This window comes from Ciconia boyciana, chromosome 3 (genome assembly GCF_034638445.1).
Source record: "Ciconia boyciana chromosome 3, ASM3463844v1, whole genome shotgun sequence".
Taxonomy (NCBI): domain Eukaryota; kingdom Metazoa; phylum Chordata; class Aves; order Ciconiiformes; family Ciconiidae; genus Ciconia; species Ciconia boyciana.
In genome coordinates this window covers 128,701,088-128,722,547 of record NC_132936.1, presented here as the reverse complement: position 1 = coordinate 128,722,547, position 21,460 = coordinate 128,701,088, and the positions used below count along the sequence as shown (strand labels likewise).

General features: G+C 43.4%; 1 protein-coding gene across 16 annotated transcripts in view; it reads right to left on the bottom strand.

Moving 5' to 3' along the window:
* Positions 1-21,460, bottom strand: part of RIN2 (Ras and Rab interactor 2) — a 123,147-nt gene that overhangs the window by 29,858 nt on the left and 71,829 nt on the right. For 14 of the 16 annotated variants that reach the window (XM_072857663.1, XM_072857666.1, XM_072857667.1 and 11 more), the window contains 2 exons: positions 8,384-8,478; positions 86-278 (listed from right to left, as the gene is read on the bottom strand). In XM_072857663.1, the coding sequence (XP_072713764.1) occupies positions 86-278; positions 8,384-8,478 (288 nt within the window). Of the gene's footprint in view, positions 1-85; positions 279-8,383; positions 8,479-19,500; positions 19,525-21,460 lie in introns of those variants that run through there. The other 2 variants (XM_072857659.1, XM_072857670.1) reach the window with 2 other exon arrangements.

Here is a 21,460-nt window from a genome sequence, read left to right as displayed (position 1 = left end):
TGGGGGGTTGTGGGGTTTGTTTTGGGTTTTTTGGTTTCTTTTCAACTAACACCTGCATCAGACAAATTGAAATGCAACTTCTTACCCCAGGAGGCTGGGCCTGCAGAATTTCCATGGCTTCAGCATCATTCAGACCAAGCTGCAGCCACACAGGGTGAGTATGGAGGAGCTTGTCCAATATGCTTAGCTTGTTGGATAGGCTGTCATATCCAGAGTCCCGGGGGCAGCTTTTTACGTCATTTTTCTCAGGAGAGACATTATCCATGTCCTTTACTAGGCTGTGAAAAATTTTTAAAAAATTAAATTAGACATGCTAATCCCCTATTAGCAATCAGTCAGTTCAGCAAACAGAGTTACCACGAAGCTAATGGCACTGCTGGCACCCTGGACTGGTATTTCTCCTACTGAGAATTTCTATAATTAGTATACACAAAAATTCTCTTATGGATAAGATTTCTTTCTTTCATTCGTCCTCAATTTAACAGCTAGCTTTAAGATAAGCCTTAGCACTCTTCCATTAGCTTGTTGAAATTCGGCAATCACTTCAGATACAGGTGCATACGTGTATGTGACTGATTGAACATCTCACCTCCTTTCTTTGTTATGTTCACATTTGGAAAAACTTCTCTTCAAAGGTATTTATGCAATTCAGATATTTTTATTCCCAGATAGATCGCAAAAGCTGCAACCCACAGAAATCTTCCTCTGTCCTGCCTGCCAGAAAAATCTGTTCAATACTCTGACAATGGAGCAACCCACTACCTGTTGGCGATCACTGCACCAAACACAAGCCCCTTCTCCGTTTGCTTGTAGGGTTATTTTTACAACAGAAGCCCACAAACTAGCATCACTTCATCTTATCCCCAGAATACTGTCTCTGCTCCACCAGGCCTGTCATCTTCGCAGCTGCGTATCCATCTTTGCTCCCCTCTGCTAACAAGTGGTCAGAGACCTCAGTCAGGAGAAAAGCAAAAGAAGAAAGAAAAGAAAAGAAAAGAAAAAGGTTAAATCCCCCAAATAACCCTCCCTAAGGCACAGCTACATTAAGAAGTCATCCTAAGCAGCAGTAATTTTTTATGGTCCATGCTCTAAATTATCTAAATATTTACATTTTTGCCATTTTGCCATGAAAGGTCCTTACCTCGCATTTTAGTACTACACTTATCAGGATGAGAAGCAAGTAAGGAATTGTATATTTATGCTCCTAATTCCTTTGGCTCTGGATCAACTCCTATGTGAGGAATAAAGGCTAAGCTAAGTGTGAATGTGGCAAACTAATGTAAGGTTAATATTTATTTGGGGCAGGGCAGCTAAAGTTACTGCTAAATTCAGTAATGAAGTACAGTTCTTGGAGGCTACAGATACTTGTTATGCATTAAAAATCCAAATAAATGGAATACTTTGAGAGCTGCTTCTGCTATGCAAAGCTTCGCCATCACTCATATAATACAGAACACCCAGAATGATTGCACATGTGTTGCTGGTTCAAATTCCTCATTTTTGAGCTAGAAGTACATCCTGTGATTCTTCCAGTGCTAGAAATCACTACAGAAAGTTACTCTGGTAACAGCTTCCCGATGACAATATTTGAGCATAGCCAAAAGACAGCCTGCAAGCTCAAGATCGGGCTCACCGAGGTGTCAGGCACAGAGGTGGCGTTGTCCCTGCAGACCTTTCCTGATGGCAGAAGAGGCCCTGAGCGGCAGAGGGCAACGCAGCTGCGTGTCCCCACTGCAAACTGCCTCGCAGCTCTTCTGAACTTTGCGTTTTGGACAGGCAGTAAGCATCATTAACCGCACCTTCGTTATGCCAGCCACTGTACCCAGAGCAAGCGGGTAGAGACCTCACAAGCACAGGAGCACCAAATACTTAAAAACAAACAAACAAACAAAAATCCCCCCCACCCCACCCCAAACCAAAACCCACCAACCAAACAACAAAAAACCCCAACTGCTTTTTTCTAGCTTTGGTCAACAACTTGCAGCATCTCTGAACAGGCCTGGAAAGGAAAGTAAATGGGGTAGAGAACTTTCACTGCATGATCAGGTAAGAACAGGCACAATTATTCAAACTTTTCAGTACCTGGATCAGTTATCACTACCAGATCACCTCTGTGTCTCTCCCTTCCTTTTTGTCCTCTTTCTCTGCTTATTTATGATGTGATGACTTTTAGATTTGCAAGGCATCTAAAATGCAGATGATCTTCCCTCCCCAAGTGTCAAAAGCTGTTAGTAACTGCCAATATGCCTTCAAGGGGCACAAGATACACAAAAACGTGCTGCGTGCAGAAGGGAAGTAGTGTTTACATCAGGTATGACAGGGCCCTGAAACTGCCACAATGGGAATCCTGGGTTCCCTTTTAACCACAGTCCCAGCAGAACCTGGTGTTGTAATGTATCAATCTCCACAAAAGTCAAATCATGAATCACAGAAGTGTTTTCATGAGCTGTACCTCCAGTAAATACTACTCAGAAACTTTCCACTCACCTTCAGAGCCAGTTAGCAACGTTACAAACCAAAGATAGCTGTGGCAAAGTGCAAGCTATACACCGACACTGGCTGCGGGCTTAACTGATACAACTTATTTCCATTCCCTGGCCAAGAGGTGGAAACTAAACATGCTGCAGAGGGAACGTGTCTGAGAGGGAAAATTTTTTTCCCTACAAAAGAAAGTTACATCACATGCAAAAGAAGGTGCGTGACTGGTATTGGCTATAAGGATTGGCGCTGCTTGCTACCACGAAACAACCTAAAGCTAGTAAGAGTTTGCATGTGTACATAGGGTCACAGTGTTCCCCTCAGTATGGCTGGCTTAATGTTGTCAAACACACCCAAACTGTTATAAATCAGAAGATTAATTTGAATTGAAGCTGTCGGGTTTTTGGAACCGCCAGGTACTTATAAGCACAATCCCTCCCACATGCTGAGATCCAAGGAGGAATGCAACGTGTGAGCCCACACCTTACTGACCTAGATACACACGCACCTCCTTGTTGCAGCTGCTTCTGGCCCCTCAAGAAATAAGCCAAAGATTATGAGTATCTGATCATGACGAGACTTTCTACCACTCCTAAACACTACCAGTTCAAGTGACCCTGATGCACCTCAGCTAGATCAGTACTAGTATGTTATTGCAATCCGCAGGAAGGTAAACTAGGAGCAAACAACTCTTAAAAAAATTATTTCCTATCCAAATAATAAAGAAAGAGGCAGAGAGAAAGATCAGACCTGGTGAACTCTGGCAAGAGCATAGCTTGGAAAAACCAGGTCTGGCAAACCACATACAACGTACGAGAAGCCACCTCCCAAGGTCCAGGAGGTAAACGCAGTCAGAAGTCCATTGGTCTGCTCTGACAGCCTATTTGCAATGGTCTAGCTCTACTGAGCATCATAGTCTGAGTTTGTTTTTTATTCTTAAAATTATTTTAATTAATGATCTGGGCACTAAACATACAGTCAAATCCTGACACGTGGAGCGCTTGAAATTTATCACGTCTTAGAGTTAGACTGTAAAATTATTTGGGACTGGGGTGCGTGTGTAACTTCTTTGGAAACAATAGCACGGAAAGAAGAACCATTTGAATTCCTCACGATCACCTGATTAATTCAAGTGTACAGAATAAGAACTTGCTGTAACCTAAACGCTAGCAAAATATGCTGTATATTATGCAACAATTAAATTTCTCTCCTGGTTTTACTTTTGGGGTTTGGGGGGTTTTTGTCTGGTTTTTTTTTTTTTTTCTTCTTTTACAGTGACTCTCAATAAAAGACGATCTGACTAGGTCACATTAAACTCAAAATCAAAACACAACTCAACCTCCACGGATGGTCTACTTTAATGCAGGGGTACTACACTGGTTCCTCTCCAGTGGAAGAGGAGTTTCAATGCAACTCACAATGAATTAAAGAAAATACATGATTCATGCAAGTTTCCTTAGATTTGAGAAAACCCATAAGCATGTGGGAAGCAAACAGAGGTAACTGCCAAGATAAACAATGCTCTGCTGCATCCTGATTAGACTTAGCTCCCAGTAAAACAGTCAAGGAACAGGTTGAAGCCTGTAACCAGGATGGTCCCCTCTCTCATACCCGTAGGGCCGTAACATACACCTCGATCACGTATCTACAAAGCAAATGCTCCTGCCCTCCCGCTCGCTACAGCGATTTTCTTTTGGTCTCTCGAATCCTACCTATGCCTCTTGCTCTAACCTTGTAAAAACTAAACTTCTAACATTTTCCCCATTTTTTGGTGGGACTTGGGACAACAAGCCAACCTGCTCTCCGAAACTACTGCCAACCTCCTGTATTGACAAACACTGGCCTGAGGAATGGACTTTTCTTTCTTTGGGGTTACGGACACAGCGAAGCTGCATCCAGCTTGCAAGCACATCCTATCAGGATGACTAAGGCTGTTCCATGGGTTTGCTGTGTTGAATTAAACTAAGCCAGCTGCTGTAGGATTTACACACACACACGCACACCCCCCTCTGTGGAAGACCTTACCCACCCTTCTGAGGGCATGAGAGGAGTTGTAGGAAGGACTTAGATGACCATTAGCATTTGAGGGATTCAGTCTGCTCCCACACTGTGGAGAAGGCTGGTCATCGGCCCAAATGAAAGAGCAACCCTGGGTTTAGCCTATCATCCCCGATGCGCTCACTAGCCAGGAGGAGGGTCATAGTGAGAGACCAGGTTTGATACTATAATGAAGATAAGGACTCTAACTTGCACTTGAATGTGTCCACATTTCCTCACTCCATTTTTTGCCTGGATTGGCCTCTGTTTTTAGAGCACTTGCACACCAAGATGATGTTACCCAGGGGGACGGGGAGAGAGAGAGAGAGAGAGAAGAGGAGGTTTGCTCTTTGCCCATGGCAGCAGGATGCTCAGCATCGCCCCAGCGATGCACCTTAACAAGCCTTGCTGCCAACTCTTTGCCATGGTGCAAAGGTTGCAAAGCTCTGTGTCCAGATTCGTTATTCTCCGACTCCACTGTTACTGAGCAGCGAGCAATATTCCTCTTGTTTCTTTCCCAGTCACAAGGGCGAAGAGAACAGCAACAGGCAGGTAAAGTGAATCTTCCTAAAATTGCAGATGAGTGTGGACCTTGCTCCAGTCCCACCAAAGGCTCCCCACAGGTAACCCACTTTTACTCTCCACTGCAAAAGTGCCTGGATTTCTGTAAATCCTGCAGTCTAGCCGGCCTTATCACACCAGCCTAGCCTATACAGTCATACCGAGCATCAGCTGGGAGAGGGCATAAAGCCTCTGCTGAGCATTACCTCCACTCCTCAGCAGCTAGACTGACACTTCTTCTCCATCCCATTACAGCTGAAGAGATAGGACAAAGCTGCTGGGGAAAAGGTTGTGGGATGCTTGCCTACCTGTCAACAATACCAGGAGCAATTCACCATGCAAGACACGGAAGACGACTCTACTTAAGTTAATAACTACTGTGGAAAAATGTAGAAGACACAGGCATGAGGGCTGTCCGGTGCAAAACACGAGGGAGGGAGCAAAGTTCTGCCCTTGTTTCTGTTATGGTAACAGAGGAGGAAGGGAATAAGCTGCAGCAGCTGCCACCACCAGCAAAGCATCCCTGAATCATTTTACAGGAACCAAATGCTCGGGCTTTCCAGACTCCCCCACAGACGGACAGCAGCAAGCTTTTTCCCCTCACCGTCATTCACAAAGACAACGGACACACAGGGGTCCTAGGGCGCTCAAGGGAGACTCAGTGCCTCCTAAAAGACCATCTGGATGCCACCAGCCATGTCACGTGTGCTCCCCCATCCCACGTGGACCTGGGCTGCCACTGCATGCAGAAGCTCTCTAGTTACCCTTTCAAAGGTCACCAGTACAGCGCAGGTCAGAAATTTATCCCATTTATGCCCTCTTCTGACAACTCCGCTCATTTGCATTACTGAGCATTGTGTCTGCGCTGGGAAAAAGTCCAGGCGTCAAACACCGTGGAATATTGAAATGGATGATGCGAGCGTCCCACTTAAAACACATTTTTACAAGCCTCTTTTTTGCCTGGCTTTTACATACTTACAAGCCAAAGTTGTAGGCCCACTTACTCGAATCATTCTCAATAATACTTGAGCCATAGATGTAAAAAGGGGAGACAAGTCCAAAATATAACTGGGGGGAGAAGTATAAATCTGAAAGTCACCACACAACCACCAAAAAAACCCCAACAACCAAACCACCAAAAAACCAAAATCAAAAACCCCACAACAAAAGCAACAAAACAAAACCCACACACCACAACGCTCAAGTTGCAGACATGTGATTTCATGTATCTATTCTTCTGAATACAGTTGAGAACTCTTGCAACCGCTGCCTTTCCAAAACTGTTCTGGGTGCACGCGGATACATGCTAAGGTGAAAAACGAGCAAGGAAAACACACATTCCTTTTAGCTCGAATTTCTCTAGATGCAAATCCAAATGCCACATCAAGATACCAACTTCTGAACAGCAGAACAGACAATAATAAATGCAACCTACATTAGTTACAAAGTTTTAAAGTAACTACAAAGAAATAAAGTTATGATAGTAAACATATCCTGTTTTGTCTAGTTTAAATAAGAACTCTGGAAAACCTCAGTTGAAATTACTGTAATCTTGCTCTGTAGTTCTATATAAACAAAAGATATCAGTGCACAACTAATTATGTAGCTTCTACCAACTTTGATACAACTTCTTCCTTACATAGAAGCATGCAGTTCAGAATTATGTAGTCAAACAAAAATTGACCTTAATTCATTTATTCAGATTTCCTATTTTACATTTATCATCTTAAAAGTGACAGAAAAGAATTTATTTTTTTATTGGATGGCTATTATTTCAATATGAAATTGAATTCAGTTAAGTAGTGATGGAAATGGCATTATTCACTTTTTAATGTCAGCTTTACTTACATATTTTTAATCAAAATATTTTGCACTCCAAATTAACAAATTCAGTTTTAAAAAATTTGTAAAAAAAAAAATCAGTTAAAAAAATCCCTTGGATCTGTAAAATGGGGAGATTTAATTGGCTGTTTCCAGCTAAGTGTATCCACCAGGATTTTAGAACTAGTAGATCTTAGTCTTTCATGCATATAGCGTATTCAAAGATACAAGAAGCCTTTTCTTAACTGAAAGTTAGCTAATGATCACTGAAATTAATTAGCTGAATCCACCAAAATGGAGAAAGTATCCTTTCCGCCCCTGTAAAAGAACTGTGCTTTCAAGAGCTTTAAAACTTGAATAATGTGCAACCAGGGGCATAGCCAAGGACTTCAATTAGTTCAGCTGTCTTACGTTCTTTACCACTGGGGCAACAAAGGTGCTGCTCAACGTTTTATTTAAATAATTTAAATATATATTGTAGTAAGTTTTAGCACATTTCAGAAGTATTTATAGAAAGAAAAAAAAAGCTAAAAAGCATGGATGTAACTGTAGATAACAAACTATTATCCACTTTATTAACTCGCTGCCTTGAAGAACAAAGCCCACCAGCTCCAGAGCTGGCCAGACTGTGCAGTCAGATAAAACAGAACGCCTGCATTGGTTGCTTTCCTCTTGCAACAAATATTTCAACAAGAAGGACAAAAATGTGTTCCCTTGTTAACACAATGATTAAAATATTGAATGTCCTCCAGATGTCAATTTAACAGACATTGTTATGGCTGTTGTGCTTGATTGGTAAAGCCAAAATGCTGGGGTCCCACTATGCCTACTTAAAGGTACAAGTTTAACATTACAAATTTCCACAGTCCACACCTACGTGGCATGATCTACTTTAAAAAGCCAGAACTTTTATCTACACTGTAATATGCATCTCAAATCATTTTAAGGTTAAGGAAATGCCCCCATCTACTTAATTTTTTTTTTTATGTGCAAGATGGTCGCATATAAATGAACTTAAACACAACCCACAAAAGCATCCGCTCATAACAGTCAATATTTTACTTCCTAACCTGAGAACATAAATAACCATGTTATTGCATGTTGAATCTTCACAGAGCCACCTGAAGCAATGGACATTTTTAGTTCTCACAGCATGAAAGCAAAGCTCATTGCCATAGACAATGGGAATAACATTAGTAGTTTCCTGCTTTAGACATTCATCAGTATCCAAGGTTTGTAACAAGGAAGTAGAAATAAGTTCAGTTGCTTTTAGAAGATATTAAGGCAAATACACAGAACAACTGAATCTCTGGGCGCTCCTCCTGCACAAAGGCAAATTCCTCGAATCAAGAGCAAGATTATCTACACCCCCTATGTTGCTAGGATGAAGAGTGCTAGGACATAAGCCACCCGAGAAGAGAGCACAATGAAAACATTCCTGCCACGGTACACCTCCGGGAACTATGAAAATAAACATTTTAATCACCTTCGCAAATCAGCAGATTCATCTTCCACTGTGAGATCTGTCTGTACCATCTCCTGTTTCAGTTCTCCGATTTCTGAGGCAATTGTGTCAATGAGCTAGAAAGGGACAAAAATAGTATGACGTCAAGTGAGTGGAAGAGGCGTGGAAAAGAAGCCCGGGCAAGTTTAGTCACCAGAGATTACAAACTTTTTTTTTTTTTTTTTTTTTTAAATTGCATCCTATTTGGACTTCCCCTTGCAAAGGAAAAAGTAAGGGTTGGGGCCACTTACAATCATTCTCAGAGGAAGAATAATTCCCATTTTGTTCCAGTACAAAACCTTCCAGGTTGGCTAGCTTTTTAATTTAAATATATTAAATCTGCAGCCTCAACATATTATACAACAGCTTAAAAGAACTAAATGATTTGATCGTTTGTAGCATTTACTTTCTCAAATAAAAAGAAAAAAATACAATTAGAAGAGTTCCATCTGCAAGAGTTATTTCAGACGGGACGCTAAGCCAGCATTACAATACTGTGGTGGATGAAAAGTAACAAAGCAAGAAGGACGTGGGCGGCTGCTTTTCACATGATGTCTTGGACTGCACTTGAACAGAACAACTCAATTAAGAGAGCTGCCTTGTAACACTTCAGCTCAGGTGGAACACAATCCTAATTTTGGACACGAGGGCAAGAACTCATTTTAAAGTGGACGAGATTAGCACTAGGGCTGTATTCTGAGAAATACAGCATTTGCTAGCCAGATGTCTGGGAAATGTTTTGTTGAGCAGAAGCCAACGGTGAAGTTTGCAAGGCATGCTGTCTTGGACATTCTTTGCAGCGACTGCATCAACTTTGCTTGACACACCGCACCATGACAGTATATAATCCTTGGCAGTGTTCTCCCTCTCCTGCCTGGAGTGAAACCTGCCATGAAGAGGTTTGCAGCGATGCCATCTCCTCCTCTACCACCACCCCTGCGCCTCAGAGCAAACAAACAAAAACCCTGGCAGACGAAGTAAAAAGAGCTTTCCAGTCCAAGTTAGAACAGTCTGCATAGTCACCCCCAAGACACGACCCTGAGTCCCACTAGCGTTTGGTAGCTCAGTACAGCAGCGTTTTCAAAGAACTGCAGGCAACATTTTCCTATGCTGTTTTATTTGAAGTTTTCCTCTACCTCAGAAATTCATAGCCTCCTTTGCTGTGCAGCATTATTCCGATCAATTCAAAAAAAGTTTCAGTCTTTGCTTACAATAGGCCAACTCCATTAAGTATACCTTAAGTGAGAATGAATTACCATACACTACATCCATACCACAGGCTTCTTTCTGTCAAGGTCAGAGCTCCCAGCCATACTGTACCACTGACATTACAGTTCACAAAGATCTTCCATCCGCTGACTCTCAAACACCCTGAGTCACTGTGGCAAGATGTGAGCAATGCCTTCCTGACCATGAGAAAGAGCAGCAGGAGGAACCCGCGTCGTCCTGACAGAGCGGCCTCGCGCCTCACCGCAGCGCTCGGTGCCCTGCGAAACGGCACCCCCAAAAAAGAGCCACCGAGTGCCCTGCTAGGCACAGGTAAATTTATTCCTCCTTTCGCATAAGGGATGAATCCAGCCCCTGCACTGGCTTTACACAGTGAGAAATTTTTACACGTGCCACTGCTGTCGGATGAGCCTCGCTAGAAAGCCATCGCATCGTCACGCAGGTCTGACAGTGGTTACGGGCAGCAGCACCCCTTTAAAGGGAAGCTGTGACCCAGGTCCTCAGAGAGCAGTACCAGGCTCTAGCCCATACACGGCTGACTGCATCTTGCAGATCACACTGCTTTGTTTTTCTCTTTTAAAGCCTCTACCTCCTTAGCGTCGTCATCCTCCATACATTTATTCTTGTAATCCTCTGAAATGCAATACAGCTGCAATTCTCACTGCCCTGATGGAGGAGTTTCACGCTACGGTGTGCTGCCCCCGAACAGCGAGGTTCCACTTCTTCCCTCAGGCTGGCTTGGCTGTTCATCCAGCCCTGTTAGCTGGTTCAGCTTGCTAAAAGGTTGGAAGACTTTTTCACTTTGTCTTTTGGTTAGTTTTCTGCTGGCTTAATGACCTGCACCTAATCTCTGAGGGGGTCAGACAAGCTCCAGAGCAGAAACTAGGAAAGAGAGGACAGCAGCAGGCTGGGAGTACATTTGCCCCTCTCGGCAAGTCACTAGATCCCATCAGCCCCAGTGTGAAATCACGCCCTGTTGCTCAGCCACCCCAGTACATAGCCCAGGGTTTTGGGCTGTTTGTGCTGACCCTGGAACCCCGGTTTAGGCACCCCGAACTAGCCAACAACTGGATCAGCCACCCCAAAGTCTGCAATCCGACCAGGACACCTCTGGAATTCAGACCACTCAGGTCTTCCAGCCACCCCCTCAGTAGCAGGAAACAGGCTTTTGGGCTGACACTTACTAATGCAAAAAATCACTACTGGCCTCCACAGGGAATAAAAAGCTGCACACCCCTGTCAGGCACTGTATTCAGAGTGGGCGTGGGCACGTGACAGTCTATGAAACAACTCCCAGGATATTTAATCAAATATTTTTCTTTTTAAAATAACACCTGAAATTACGACAAGCCATGCCTAGATTTCAAGACAACCATTAAAAGAACAAAATTTAAATAAAGTTTTTAATCACGTGGATTGCTGTTCAGGTTTTAAAGAAAAAGAACGCAATTGATCTGTGGAAAGTCTGGCTACAAACCCAAACTACAGCTGATGTACTTAGCCATTTTTTTTAACAGCGATCTTTCTGTACCTTTAAAGTAGAGAGAGATCCACTAGTTCAGTTCAACAGTCAATTAATTCAAAACAGAGAAGCTGACTACAAGTGTAAAAAGACAGAAAAATTGTATTTCTCTTCCAAGCTGTGACTAAGCAGTAGAAGTGGAAGGATCAGCTCTACTAGACCTAAATCTGATGAGCAATCTGTAGTCTCTAGCTACAATAATCACTCTTAAACTATTCAGTTAGTTTCAAACATGCATGTGCCTTCTTATAGTTCTAAATAACTAATGGCATTCTAAAATACTGACACAATGGATTTCTTGTTCTTTGTATCAAGATGCATGAAACACAAGTCAAAAACCCCTAATAAATATATGTTCAGAAAGAAATACACAGTTCAGAAAGAAATATACAATTTGCCATTTTTAAATAAGGAGTGTGACAAGTTTATGGAAAAAACAGAGCACACTTTTGGTGTACAAAATCCATTCCAGGTTTAATTACAGCCTATCAATTACTTAAATCAGGATTTTCTCTTCCTGGATTAAAATCACATTTCATAACTGATGGCGCTTCTCAGTGGAAAATACAGCCAAGGGGCTTGCTTTATTAAAGAAAACAAGTTCCAATGTCAAAACAGAAGCAAAAAATATTCAGTTTTAAGTACCTGCTAAATTCCCCCAGTCTTCATTCATTATTAGGTCTGCTAAGTGCCATGAGGCAGTCAAACACAACCATACAAGTTGTTACTGCTAAAAAAGATATACACTGCTGATGCAAGTTTTACTATGTCTCTTCAGCTTTTGCAGCCTTCTCATCCCTTCTGGTTCTGCTGAAGCTTTTCATTTCAGTTCCTTAAAACAGCTCGTAATTGCTCAGCACAGTCTTCTGTTCACTTTTTTTACTCCCTTATCCTTCACACCTTTACCTTCATCTTGGCGTACATCTCACCACTTCCCTGCCCTATATTTTCTGTCCTCCATTCAGGAGCGACATGTTTCAACTTAGCCCCTTTTTCAAGTATGCAAACACAAGACTTGCAAGTTTTAATGGATTTCAGTGTCAGGAAATGGAACTTTTAGATTCAGAGGCAGACGGACTTAAATTAAGGCAATATCCTTCTCTTCCCAGCTGCACTGGGCACTAGGTTTCTACCTTCCGTATTAGCCTCCAAACAGTAGGTTTCTCAGATGAAATCCTCCCAGTCTCTCCAGCAGCTGAATGAGTAAAGTGGAATTCATTCTCTGTCTGCTGTGAAGTTTCCAGTATTTCAGATCTCCTAACCTCCCGACTGCTCCAATAAGGTAGCATGCAGCCCTTCCTTGCTGCAGCAACTCTGTGCCACTGTTAAAACCTTTCCAGAGGCGCACCTGAACACAATTGAGAGTTGAATTATTATTTGAACTGACCAGATTACAGCCTTTTCTCTTTTCCCACCGGACAGCCACAAAGGCTCCAATGCGGAGTCATGAACGCAGCCACGTCAGGAACAGAACTGGCTTATGTGCTTCATCCAGCAGTAACGGCTAAAACATTAACTTTTCTAACTGATGAAGCAAGGCTCAGTTTTTAGTTCTTAAGTCATAGCATTCCCTGAAGATGCTTCCTATTCACTGTGAGAGCGTGAAGTTTTTCAAGCACCAAGTAGTCATGAATATGAGCAATTTACCCAGCTGTAAATATATTAGGGCTTCCTGTCCTGGCTTGCCTGGAGCCATCTCGGAAGGAAGGCACCACTAGTCAGCTACCAGCACACGTCGTGAGTCAGCGCCTGGCATCTCATTATAGATGGCAACTGATTCACAATGATCTGCTACTATATTTGACCATTTAAAATATGAACTCGTGATGGGAATCACTACCTGAAGCTCAACACCTTACTAAACACTATTCAAGGATTTAATCTGTTAATCAAACAGACCTACTGTAGATAAGAGCTCTGCCCCATGCAATACTGAATAAGGTCAGCAGAGCAGCCTTTTCATTGAATTAGCACTATAACTCTACTCCAGTGCTACACGCACTGGTCACCCTGTCTGATCCCCCGTCGCAGGGCCTGATGGGGGCGGGGGGGGCAGGGATCACAAAGGGCCCAGGGAGAGCATGAAACCAGAGGAATCACCGCCATGCCCAGCTCCTTCCATTGCATAGAGCATGGTGAAACCTAAGGCCAGTCAGACAAGTATCTTAAAGACAGTCAATCTCAGAATAATCAAGCTGGAATTGACCATCTCTTCGTTTTCAAGGGATCATCGTCAAACCACTGAAAGGGACGATGTCAACTCTGCATGGCAACAGACGTGTCTCTTTCAACAGTCTTCCTTCAGACGTCAGCTGTTTGCTGAAGGTTCAAGCAGAGCAGGAGACAGGCTGCTTGGCAATCCCCTGGCTTCTTCAAAGAAATCGACCATCCCCACAGAGAGGCTGATCAGGAATAAGGGGAGGGCGAGGCAACGCTCCACCCAACTCTCAAGGTCTGCCCAGCGTTTACTTTCCCGGGACCTGCACTCAAGGAGAGGCCGGGAGCCAAAGTGCCTCAGGAGCAGCCACGTGCGGCCGGCTGGGCACGGGAAGCCACCGACTGCATGCCCCACCGCAGCAGCCGCGGCTAGCGGATTTGTGCCGTAACAACGCGTAGAAGCTGTAAAGATGGCAAGGGGGAGATTTTGGCAGCTGGTTGGAGGTATGGGGGCACCAGGTGTTGAGAGGAGCAGAGTGGAAACCATGTGCTTCTGCTTCAAAGACAGAAAGGGGAAACGGTAAGCAAAGTGGAGAAACCTTCTGTTACATTAGCAGCTGCTTTTGAATCATAAGCTGCCAGCACCCCAGCCCAGACTTCTTTCCCTACAAAGCTTCCTACGCTGGTAACTGCATGAAAGCTAAACTGCTATTCCCCATAAAGCGGCTGCTAGACACAACGACAGGATGAATCAGCTCTGCCTAAGTAGCTCCTCTTCGTGGGCAACATCACCTTAGTCTTTGCACCCACAAGACCAACTGTAGCCATAAAGAACCATCACAGGAGCAAGCGTGCCCCGTTCTCCGACGCATCCACAGAGATTAAGCGGCTCACAGGCCAACCGTTTGCACAACGAAGTTTTTCAGCATCTTTCCCTGAGAACTATACCATATGAGGAGCTCTCCACAGCAGCAGCCACGGGCTTTCAGCCACCACCTCAACACCTGCCTGCGTTGCTGTCTGGCTGTTCACTGACTTAACTGTGTTAACTAGCTTCAACCAGAGTTGGAAGAAGACAAAACAAAACTAAAAAAACCTCCGAAAAACCAAACACCACACTCATGAAACAACTCCCTCCCAGAAAACAAAATCTCTAGGCTCTGCAGCAAAGAATTCTAATCCAACTTGTACTAACAGCATGATAACATGCTCAAAAATTCAAGCTGACACTCCACACTTCACGCTATCATTTCATACATCAGTCTGGCCCTGGAAGATGGAATGGATCTACAATGCAAAGGAATTTAAATACCGTATAACCTTCCTACACTGCGGTACCTTGGTTAGTTCTTTTGGTTACTTATACCTAAATGCTAAACATGGCAGCATGTTTTGTGATGCTTTCCAATATCCAATTTATCTTTGGGAGTTATTTGTAGTTATTTTTGTATGGCTGCCACACTCAGCCTCTTTAACACAACTGCCTTTTACATCTTTGTCTGGGAAAGGTACTTGCTTATATAAGATTAAAGTTCTCGAAAACAAATATTTTAAAACAGGTTTTAACTTATAAACGCTTTAAATCAGAATAGCATAAGGCAAGCACTGCAGAACAGTTTTCTCTTGAAGACGTAATCTTAATGCTTTTCAATTTGTTTGTCTGCCTTGAAGAGAACTTGTCAGAAACTGTCTTTCCTGAGAGGAATTTTTCTGTGTTTAGCAATTTTATTTTTTCTTTTTCTAAAGCAAACTTAAACAAAATGGCACGTTTCAAGCAGTCTTATGCTCACGTTCTCTTCTACAGGCCAAATTTCTCGGGTATATTACATATCCTCCACGACACAAGACAGTCTTTCCTTAATCTATGAAAAGTCAGCACATCCTGGACAAGGAAACTAGGTCAAGTGCTGAGCATCAAACCTGAACCTGACCTACAGAGTCCCCCAGAACGGGACTCACTCTGCACTCAGACTGTCACTCATCAGCTACCAGTACGTACCGCACCTGAACTAAAAAAAAAATTTATCTTTAGGAATAAAAAACTCATTTTTTCAAAAATAAACTGCCAGTATTTTCTGCAAATGGCAACTAATTGTCCTTAAATTTTTTCACGTTTAAAAAAAAAGTCTTTTGGAGTTGCATCATTTGGGTATTCTTGCAATTAACTGACACCTACTGTTACAACAGCACCTGACAAATTATTTTCTATCAAGTAACATAAGGTGCACTCGTGCTTTTATGACATCATTTCTGAAGTATTTAGGATCAATGAAACTTCTGGTCATTATACAATGTATGTGATGTTTGCATGATTAGCATTATATAAGGTGAGCTGTTAATAATATGCTTCTACAAAATGCAGGAAGGATCCTGGGTGTACACTATTATTAGATCCAACCCTGAGAAAACAAGCAGTAGCAGAAGGCTGCCTTCTTCCTAGCAGAAGGCTCAGAATATTTGAATTCTTCCAACAGATTTTTCTATTTGCAAAGAGTACGATTCCTATTTTGCTGAAAATAATGGGAAAACTCACCCATTGGTTTCAACAGACTTGAAATCAAGACCATAAGAGGCAGTTTCCAAAGGGAAATACACCTCAAGTGGATGGATATATTTGTCAGAGGCCCCTGTTAGTGTAAAACAGCATACACGAGCCCCAAGACTTAAAAAGCAATCTGAAGAAATCTGTCGCAGATTATTTAGGACTATGAAATAGATATTATCCTGCTATGCTACAGAAAGAAGAGGTTTATGTGAAAAGGAATGTATTTGAAAGTATGACATCTTCTCAGGTGGTGAATTATTTAACAGTAAAAAACCCCCAAATTAAAAGGAGACCTTATATAACATGATAAATAGCCATTTCTGTGTCTAATGTTTTCCCTTTGGAGTTTATTTCTGATAAAGCACTGTTCTGTAAGTCAAAGAGAAACTACAATACAACCACTGTAAACCCAAATAATAATGACGACTCTGTCGTGGTTTAACCCCAGCTGGCGACTGAGCCCCACACAGCCTCTCGCTCACTTCCCCCCAGTGGGACGGGGGAGAGAATCAGAAAAGTAAAAGTGAGAAAACTCATGGGCTGAGAGAAGAACAGTTTAATAATAATAATAATAAAAGACTATACAAAGCCAGTGATCCATGATGCAGTTGCTCACCACCCGCCGACCGATGCCCAGCCAGTCCCCCAGCAGCGATCCCTACCCCCCGGCCAGCTCCCCCCGTCTCCATACTGAGCGTGACGCCCTATGGTATGGAATAGCCCTGGGGCAGTTGGGGTCAGCTGTCCTGGCGGTGCCCCCTCCCAGCTCCTTGTGCACCTCCAGCCTCCTCAGTCGGCAGAGCAGGAGAAGCTCAAAAGCCCTTGAGCAGTGGAAGCATTTCTTAGCAACAACTAAACCATCAGCGTGTTTCCAACATTATTCTCATCCTAAACCCAAAACACAGCACTATACCAGCTACTGGGGAGAAAATTAACTCTATCCCAGCCAAAACCAGGACAGACTCAGACAGCATGAATTCACATAGCAGCCCTGTATGGTATTCCCTAGCCAAACCTATCCTAAACATTAGATTGCCACAAATACCCATGTACTGTAACTGTTTACATTCCTAAAATCCATGAACTAAATAATGAAATGCAAACATCTTAAACCACAACATTTCCTCTCATAACCTATCATGCTATGCTTACTGTCAACTGATTCTTCGTCCAAGACCGATCTCAGCTTTTAGAAGCTGGCAGGGGCGACAGCGTAATTCCTACATACAGACCACAAACATAACTCATCACAGCTCCCCAGCGCTCTCTCACCAGAGCACGTATATTCCATTTTTATGTTTTACATCTTTCAGGATGTCATATAAGCAGTGAAAATGAGAGCAAATATGTTCACTGGAAGCAACACACTCCCAAGGAGCTACAGTCACCTTTCTGAAGCTGCTCTGTCTACACACGCATCAAAGCTGTGCATGAGGGAAAGCACATGCCCAGGACCAGACACAGACTAGTGCCTCCCTCAGAAGCCCAGCACAGCTATAGGTCTTCTTACTAATTAAACTCATGAAGAGTTCCCCCGTCCCAAGAGGAAGACAGGTGGCTTTGACTTGATGTCTGTTTCCGGACATTTTCAGAAAAATCATTCATCCATCACTGCATGGCAACTGAATTCCTGTTTTTTGTGTTGAAATGTAAATAAGCTCGCACAGAGAATTAACGAAACTGCCGTCTGAGAGCGCACTGAAAGGGTCAGCCAAGTGACCACTGCAGAACGTTTGAAGCCCTGAGACTTACAACAGGTAAAGAGGAAAAGGTAAGATCAGTGCTTCTAATCTGGCAAGGGAACACAGGCTGAAGACAGCAAGGATCAGTATCAGACTGGACAAATGCGCTTCAGCACTTACCCCCCCCTCTTCCTGCCAGCATCTCATTTTTCATTCTTTCTGGAGACCTGCATCCTCTTTGGCATCACATCTTTTCCTTCCTGTTTTGATAAGCAGAGCGTAGCAACCCTCAAAGAGCATGCTGTGTGACGAGGTGGCGAAGCGCCAGAGACGAGCCAAACTGGGAATGCTATTTCTGGACTTGTCCAAATGTCTGAATACAATTAAATATTTTGTTATGTGGCTGCAATTTCTGGTTATTTTGCACAGTGAGCTATGAATTCCCAAGACCACTAACATTATTCAGTGTCTTATTCATCAGTAAGCAACAAAGTTTTACCCCATGTTTGATTTTGGGACAGAAAAGCTTTAGTGGTGTAAAACCTCTGATGCCAGTTCAATAAAAGTTGGAACATTTTGATGAGAAGGAGGATGCTTCAGTAAAAAGGATGTTTGCCAGACACATATATTCAGTTCCTTGTTTTACCATAGACTCCCACTGTAACCACTGGCAAGCTATTCAGTTCCAGAACTACCCAAACCTAACTCCATCTTTGCTTCATTTTTACTACTTGCTGGCTCCGAGCCTCCATCAATTGCAAGATATAAAGACTCCAGAGAATTTAGCCTATAAAACTACAGACCTCTGCTCTTTGTAAAATGAGGACAATACCGTTTTCCTGGTGTACTAAAAGTCAAAAGAATGAACGTGAAAAAACTAAGAGATGGTTAGAAGCTACAGCAATGGGAACTATTTAAGAACCAGAAAGAAAAGTTGGAAATTCCCACTGGTGTTGGCCAATGAATTTTCTCGTAAACGTTGCTGAGAATGGTAAGATACTCTTTATGAGGATTTAAGCGCCCTGAGAAACTGCATGCCAGCATGCTAAAGGTTTCTTGGGCAACTGTCAAGTAACAAGCACAACATGAGAGCCATATGCAGAAGTACACTACAGAGTCTGTGCATCTGGGAGAGCATTCTGAAGTACAGGTCAGCATGGGTAAAAGGCTAGACCTTAATTACTAGGTCTCCTAAACACAGACAGACAAGGCAAATTAAAATAATGTAAACTGAAAAAATCTGATGTGCCAAGTGTTTTCTTTGCTCACCCGTCCAGCTGTAGCAAATGTAACTGTTGTCACAACTTTACAAATGTGGGGGAGGGAAATAGAGAGCAGGTAATTTCACTGCACGCACAAGGGCACACACACAGACACCAGGTACACTGCACACAGGCTGGATACACTGACGGCCGGGAGTTTCCAATTCGACACCGTAGGTTCGGAACGGTGGTCCAACAGTGCAACTTCCCGGGGATGGCGAGAGGTCTGAAAAGGTAGCTTTGAGGCATCTTTTATTCCCACTATTCTTCAGGCCATTCCCCTGCCAGGCTGTCCTTAGGAAAATTTAGGACACCCTTAGTTTCTTAATTGACAATGCTTCTTATGGCCTTAAGAATCCGGTGTCTTGAAATTGCTCAGGCGTACTGCATTCCTAATCATTTTGGGTAACTACAACCGCTACATCGTGAACAGGAGACGCACAAAATAGCTATTCCAGCATCCATTCTCCACACAAGAATTACTTACACAAGGAGATACCAAAGGACTGCAGAAAATGACATGGGCACTTGCTTACAGTGCCATCATGATTCCTTCAACACACACATAAGTGACAACCTAGAAATATTCCTCATAAGTGAGACAGTTTCTTGCTATGATTTGAAAATATGACCATTCTCTCTATATGGCTGTGGACTGCCATCAAACAAGGTTAATGTCTGTGCTTATGAGATACGAGACATACCAAAAGCATGTTGCAAGACTGAGAAGCCATTCCTGTCCCCAGAAGACCCTGTTTATTGCTGACCACATGAAGCTCTGGGCAAGCCAAAGAGGAAAACACGCTGTCACTGCAGCACTGAGCCATTTGTTTCCTAAAGACTGGCCTGGTAAGGTTGCCTGAAGATAAAGAAAACATGCAACACATGAAACAAATGCTTCAATGTGTATGTGTGTCACTATAACAGTACTATGAAGATGCTGACACAGAAACTGGTCCTGCACACCGCACCAGCGGTCATTAGAGCTCTCCATGTGCTGAAGGCACCAGCCACCACTTGCTTGGCTCTTTGCCTGTAGCCTATCATGAGTGTATTTATCATCTGCTAGAACACCCACCCCCACCCCCTACTGCTCCAAGCATTAGGGGCAGATTCAGGCAGCAAAAGAACGGCATTTCGGTCCCAGAGGAACAGAGGGAATGGAAAGAGCAACACCTGAAACACACGGCACAGGACCTGCGAGGAGAGCGTGGTGCACTAGGAGCAGCAGAGGAGGCAGGGGCCAGGAGCCAGCAGTCAAGTGGCAGCTGCTTGCCACTACTGAGAGCTTTGGCTGGTCAATCACATTTGCTGCAGTACGAGATAAAGAAAAGCAGTATGCTGCTTCTTAGTATAAGCTGAGATGGCAGCAAGTATTAGCATCTTTCACTGGAAGAAGCTACAGCAGGCGATGAATATTCTAAGGGAAGCGAATAAGGTAAGTTACTTCAGTGCTCAGAAGCACTTGTAAATTATGATTGCTCCTTACAGCAAAGCCTTGCCCAGCAAGACAGCCACTGTGACCCCTGCATTACATAAACAGCAAAATTCTAGTGCAGAACAGACAAATTCAACTCCGTTGTATTTAACCCTGATCCCAAGCTGGTCTATGTGACAGTTTACGCTCTTCCTCACATCAGAAAAATGCACATATCTTCCCGGCCAGTGGCAGGACACCACAGTTTGACAGGTCAGCATACTTTCAATACAGTGGCACTGCCTGGATGCTGTTCTCCCTGTCCTGCTCTCTAGAAGTATATGGTGTTCGCAGCTGTCCTCACACAGTGCACATGAAGGCTTTGTTAACTACACTTCAGATCAACTAATCCTTTTTTCTGGAAGAAAATATTAACTACAGCCTTCTCTACAATTAACTTCAGCACTGCCTCCAGACCTCCACCAATATACATAAATAAAACACAGTTAATGGGATTCAGTAGTCTTTTGGAAACCACACTGATAACTCCTACTGCACCTCTGCTTTTTGTGATGCCAGCCTGAAAGATGACAGTTTTCCAAAGTCTCTCCACTGCGTAAAGCGTCTCTGTCACATAAAAAGAACAAAACACGTTCCCACATGCCCCTGGAAAACAGTAAGCTCACTGCAGCCCCGAAAGCCCTCTGACTGATCCCCCAAAGCCTTAACAAACTTGACATGGAGCAGGAGGCGGAAGAGAGGACACGGTGACCCATGCTTACTTTTGCAGTGTGATTGTTCACACCTGAGCTAAGCTACTACTGCTGAGCAAATCTGGGGCCAATCCTGCAAGCTAACTCTGCAGGAAATACTGGAAAAAAAGGCAAAATTAAGTCATCAAGTTTAATCCTAGACAGAAGTTCCCAGAGACAGAGGTGATTTATAACTATGTAGAAGTGAAGATGATAACAGAAGACGCACAAAACCTAATGATGGCAGGCAGCCAATCTGAAGTACATCCTTTCTCACGCAGTTCTCAAGGTTCCATTTTCCAGCTGTAATGAGGTTAGCAGGACAAAAATCAGATATTCACGCCCAGGGAAAAATGCATTTCTAAAGAGTTCCAGGGAGTATTTGAAGGTGCTTCAACTGAGGGCTCTACATCCCTGCAGCTCCGAGCACCACCTCAAGTCTGGAGAGGTGTCCACCCGTGCCTGTGCTCCCAGGTCTTTCCCAGGGGCATTAGG